This window comes from Babylonia areolata, chromosome 6 (genome assembly GCF_041734735.1).
Source record: "Babylonia areolata isolate BAREFJ2019XMU chromosome 6, ASM4173473v1, whole genome shotgun sequence".
NCBI lineage: Eukaryota > Metazoa > Mollusca > Gastropoda > Neogastropoda > Buccinidae > Babylonia > Babylonia areolata.
The window spans coordinates 21,130,096-21,136,095 of NC_134881.1; the positions used below are offsets into that span (position 1 = coordinate 21,130,096).

Consider the following 6,000-nt stretch of genomic DNA (forward strand, 5'->3'; position numbering starts at 1 on the left):
TTTAAAAATATATCACTAAACACCTTGTAACAAACAGTTTTCTTGTCAAAGTTAGCCCGATTTGAGTTCTTTTGTTTCGCGGGCCACGCGACGTCTTTGCAGTTCGCATAATCAGTATAGATATGATGGGGGGTACACTGCTTCGACCTTTCACTTGCCCGCGGCGATAGTCACAGTTAAGCTGACCACCCTGGGTGTGCCTCCACAGCAAGTTTGCGCTACGTATCACTGTTTTCCTGTAATAACTTTGGTGAATAAACCATTGAAAGGGCTTCCGCTTTCATATGCCTCTGCCTGCACGGGAACCTGCTATCTACTTCTTCTAATCCCTCATTCCATTCCTACACCCTGATCCCCTACTCTACCTACCCCTACTCCACTCCACTCCAACCCTACCCTTACCCCGACACCATCACACATTAACTTGATATTAGAATCAAGACCAAAACAATAAATAAAAATCAAACATCAATAAGTTGTTGATAATTGGACTGTTTGATAAAGATATTAAAAAATCATATTAATGTTCGTGATCCAAATTTATTTTGAGAGAACTGGGAAATACTGCTTTATAACACCGCAGGTAAGGACGTGATAAGGATATTAGAAAATCATATTAATGTTAGAGATCCAAAAATGTTTTGAGAGAACTGGGAAATACTGCTTTATAACACCGCAGGTAAGGACGTGATAAGGATATTAGAAAATCATATTAATGTTAGAGATCCAAAAATGTTTTGAGAGAACTGGGAAATATTGCTTTATAACACCGCAGGTAAGGATACATTCAGGGGTGATGTTTTGTATGTCTGCTTGGGTGTTTGTGTGAGGTGGGGTGTTGAGGAGAAAGGAATGTGTCAACATGTATGTGGAAGGGGGAGAGTGTGGGAAGGAGAGCTGACAGAAAGAGTGTGTCTGTATGTTGGTTGAGGAGAGGGAGAGAGAGAGAGAGAGAGATGGTGGCATCCGGGAGCGTGTAAATTTTCCAACTTCTGACAAAAGGGAAACGACTTATGGTTTGCAGCCACTTGGAATGATTATGTCCCTTCACAGAAGCACATTGTTCATTCACACGTACACGCATGCCCAGAGAGAGAGAGAGACAGATGGGTACATTCACACAGAAAGTAGATCTGGCAAGGTGCTGAGTGGAAATAAGTCAAGTGAGTTTGCGCGCGCAAACATACTACAGACGGAGAGGCACACATGCGCGCGTATACACGTAGAAGCGCACACTCTCTCTGTTTCTCTTTCTCAGTGTGTGTGTGTGTGTGTGTGTGTGTGTGTGTGTGTGTCGTTCATTCTTTCTCTCTTTCTCTGTTTGTCTGTCTCTGTCTCTCTCACTCCGTGTGTGTGTGTGTGTGTGTGTTTCTCTCTGTTTCCCTCTCTCTCTCTCTCTCTCTCTCTTTCTCTCTCTCTCTCTGTCCAACCCCCTCACTGTACATCGCACACACACTAATCCACGCATGCACACACACACACACACACACACACACACACACACACACACACACACACACACACACATCCACCCCCTCCTTCCCCCCACCACCCCATCATACACACAATAACCCCTCCCTCCATCTCCATCTCCATCTCTCTCCAAACCTTGGGGAGACGAACGACGAGAGAAAAAAAAGGCACAGTGCCCCCCTGTCTCATGGACCTTTGAAAGCTAATGACAGAAAGTGCCAAAGTGTCGCGTATCTCATATTAGTTTATTTTGCTCCAAATCTGGTTGTTTTGTTTTTGTTTTGTTTTTTCTGTTCCGTTTTTATCTGTTTTGCACCATTTTGACGGGCGCAATAGCCGATTGGTTAAAGCGTTGGACTTTCAATCTGAAGGTCTCGGGTTCGAATCTCGGTAACGGCGCCTGGTGGATAAAGGGTGGAGATTTTTCCGATCTCCACGGTCAATATATGTGCAGACCTGTTAGTGCCTGCACCCTCTTCGTGTGTACACGCACACAGAAGATCAAATATTCACGTTAAAAATCCTGTAATCCACGTCGGCGTTCGGTGGGTTATGGAAACAAGAACATACCCAGCATGCACACCTCCGAAAACGGAATATGGCTGCCTACATGGCGAGTTAAATAAACAACAACAACAACAACAAAAAACCTGTCATACACGTGAAATGTTTACATTCTGTCTGAGTGTGTATGTGTGCGTGTCTGAAATTGGATTGAATGACACAGGAAACGAATGATGAGCGCCCAGTGGCAGCTGTCAGTCGGCTCTACCCAGGTAGGCAGCCTGCTGAGAAAATGAACCGGTGTTTGTAAAGCGCGTAGAGCTTGGTCTTCGACCGAGGATTGGCGCTGTATAAGTATCCATATCAATCAATCAATCAATTTTTTGTTCGGGTTTGTTCCTTCTGTGTCACTTGAGCTTTACAGCTGGTGACATCACACATTTCAGTCAGTGCTCAGTGTTCAATGCTCAGTGTTCAGTGCTCAGTGTTCAATGCTCAGTGCTTAGTTTTCAGTGCTCAGTGTTCAGTGCTCAGTTTTCAGTGCTCAGTGTTCAAATCTCAGTGCTCAGTGTTCAATACTCACTGTTCAGTGTTCAGTGCTCAATGCTCAGTGCTCAGTTTTCAAAGCTCAGTGCTCAATGCTCAGAGCTCAGTGTCCAATACTCAGTGCTCAGTACTCTCTGCCCCTTGCCAGCTGCGGGAGGTCGGACTACGTGGCGATCTACGAGGAGATCGGGGAGCGGAACAACTTCACGCTGACGGAGCGCTACTGCAACAAGGCCCTGGTGCCGGGGCCCTACGCCACGCGGCGCGTCGTCAAGGTGCTCTTCCACTCCAACAACAAGGACAGCAACGTGGGCTTCAAGGCCTCCTACCAGTTCGTGTCTGATGGTGACATCATGAGGCGTGAGTTTCCCGGGTTTTTTGGGGGGGTGGGGGGGGGGGGTTGTTTGTTTGTTGCTGTTTTTTCTTCTTTTCTTTTTCTTTTAGGGAGGAGCGTGGGTTGGTTGGTTGGTTTTTTTCTCGTGGTGGTAGTGGGTTTGTTGGGTGGGTGAGATTTAGGGGGTGTGGATGGTTAGGATGGGGTGGGGTATAGGGGGTGTGGGTGTGTAGAGGAGGGGGAGAGGGGTGAGAGCCGTTGGGCTTTCACAGTTCTTTTGGCAACGGCACTTTGAAAATGGTGGATGATTTGTTTCGTTTTTTGTTAGTGTTGTTGTTGTTTTTGTTTACCTGCTGCTTGTTTTCATCTATTGTCTGCTTCGTTGTTTTGTATGTGTATGTGTGAAAGTGGGTTGTTGGGTTGTTGTTGTTTTTCTTTCTTTTTTTTTTTTTGGGGGGGGGGTGGTTGTTTTTTTTTGGGGGGTGGGTGGGGGGGGGTAGTGTAAATGTGTGTGTGTGGGTGTTTGGAATTGTGTATGTGCGTGCGTGCGCGCGCGCTTGTGTGTGTGTGTGCGCGCGCGCGCTCGTGCATGGGCATGAAAATACAGAACGTAGGAGCCCATTACCTGTGAGGTTTGCAGCCCATGAACGCAAAAGGAGACGTTGATAAAATCGTATCTTTATCAAGACAAATGGATATACATTTATTAGATTATAGTTAAATCTATAAAAGAAAAGAAAAGAAAATAAGAACCTCTTATTCCTCATAATGGCAACACTCCACAAAAGTTTTACCCGTTTCAGAAGAAGAAAAAATGTTGAGTCATTATCTGGGTAAGATTTCGTGTTGCACACTCCACTTGTAAATTGGATTGGAAATTGCATTTGGTTCTAATCCTGGCCAAAACTAAGAATGGTCTGGCCGCCGTGAAAACACTCGAACAGACATTCATGGAAACGAGACAGACATAAAAGCTTTAATTCACTGAGTTTTTTTCTAATGCCGGAATTAATCTTGACATAATGGAGAGGGAATCTTCTCCGTTGCTTTAGAAACATGTTTAAACTTCGAAACATCGATCGTGAAGCTTTTAATTAACTGGCCGTCGGGCTATCTTTTCGTGTGCCTCCGGGTATGAGCGTACAGACAAGCAAGATGTTTGATTGTAAAATGGATGTCAATTGCCTGTTTCTAACTTTACAAGCATGAGTCCATTAGCTGATAGTTTTATTGACTGCAGATTATGGAGGAAAATTCTGATTGGTGAATTCGCCAAACTGGGGAAATAATCCTTCACTTGCTTTCCGTTGCGGCATAATGTGGTGATCTCCCCCAGAAAAAAACCATTTCACAAAGCTCCGGTATTTACCAATTCCTCCTAGAAATTTAGAATATGTTATTGACATGAAATGATTTTTGGTGGGTTTTTTTAATATTGATAACCCTACTCTGAATTTGAGAGGGGAGGAAGAATCACGTTGATTAATAAAATAAAAATAAAAATAAATCTGTGGTTGTGAATTTTGTACAGATTCATCAAATTGAACAGTGTCCGTGCAAGATTGGTTTTGTAATTAATGCCTTTGGCAACAGACACTGATATCTCATGGGCCAGGGGGATATTAGTGTCCATGTTTAGGCATTTCCCCCCCACCTGGGGTATAGGCCGTCAACAGGAGACCTCTAGTGGTTGATATGAAATGAAGCCATTCAACTTGGGGAACAATTGTTTCATTTACACAACTCGTCAGACATTCATGAATATCACACGGTCTGTTCACAACATTTCATGTTTTGTGCTGGGCTGGGTAAACTCTAAACCCATTGTGTTGCTCATCTGATCTCTTGCAAACATGATTATGTCCGAAACTATGTTGGATTGGCTAACAAGCGGTGTGTTGTTCACAGTTTAATCCTCAAGCAGATCCAATACTCACGTTAAAAATCATGTAATCCATGTCAGTTTCCGGTGGGTTATGGAAACAATAACATACGTGGCGGGGTAAATGAACAAAACGGTCATACACGTAAAATGTCACATGTCTGTCTGAGTGTGTATGTGTGCGTGCCTGAAATCTGATTGAATAACACAGGAAACGAATGGTGAGTGCCCGATGGCAGCCGTCAGTCGGCTCTTCCCAGGTAGGCAGCCTGTTGTGCAAATGAACCCGAGTTTGTAAAGCGCTTAGAGCTTGGTCTCCGACCGAGGATATGAGTATCATCATCATCAACGCTTCTAACGTCGGTTTTGTTGGATTCCGCTTAACTCCGGTCCCTTCACCACCACCACCACCCCAACCCCCGAAGCCCCCAAGCCACCTCCCCCCACACACACACACACACCCATTCCCCCCCTCCCCCCCCCACTCCTCCCCCACACACACACACACACACCCTCTACTCCAAAAAAGGAAGGAATTGATCAATGAAGCTGTATGATCCGGAGCTCACCTTACTTTTTGTTCAGAGGACTTAATCAGTGTCTCTTACGTAGGTTGTCCTCAACCTTCAGTCCGAACTGAAACTTCAGTCCGTGCTGGAAAATGACCTGTGGAGATCAGTTAGAGACCAGTATCGTCCAAAAAGATTTTGAACCCCTCCCACACCTCCTCATCCTCCTACTGAGCCTCCCCTCCCCCACCACCTCTATACCGTCCCCTGGCTCTCGTCTGATATCGCATCTTATGAAAAAGATGTTAAATGAAAGTGCTACAACGATCAGAAATACCGTCTGGCAAAAAGCAGACACACGATGCACAAATCGATAACTGCCAATTAACATTGCAACCCGCGCTTTTTGCTCATCTCAAAACATTATTTACAAGTTTGGTATAGATAGGTGTCGTTGAAATTCATTTGGAATTTATTACTTTCAACCTGTTGTACGTGTTGTACATCCTGTAAAATACCAGCTAAGAAGACCCTTACGTAAACCTGCCGCCAACGTTCATATATATATATAATATATATATATATATATACATATATATATATATATATATATATATATATATATATATATATATATATATATACATACATATAGATAGATAGATAGATGGATAGATAGATATAGAATTATATATATATATATGTGTGTGTGCGTGTGTGTGTGTATATATATATATATCTCCCTCTGTGTG

At 43.9% G+C, this 6,000-nt stretch overlaps 1 protein-coding gene across 1 annotated transcript in view; it reads left to right on the forward strand.

Moving 5' to 3' along the window:
• Window positions 1-6,000, forward strand: part of LOC143283468 (cubilin-like) — a 210,814-nt gene that overhangs the window by 189,648 nt on the left and 15,166 nt on the right. Inside the window, exon 12 of the mRNA XM_076589709.1 lies at window positions 2,672-2,883. Coding sequence (XP_076445824.1) covers window positions 2,672-2,883 — 212 coding nt within the window. The remainder of the gene's footprint in view (window positions 1-2,671; window positions 2,884-6,000) is intronic.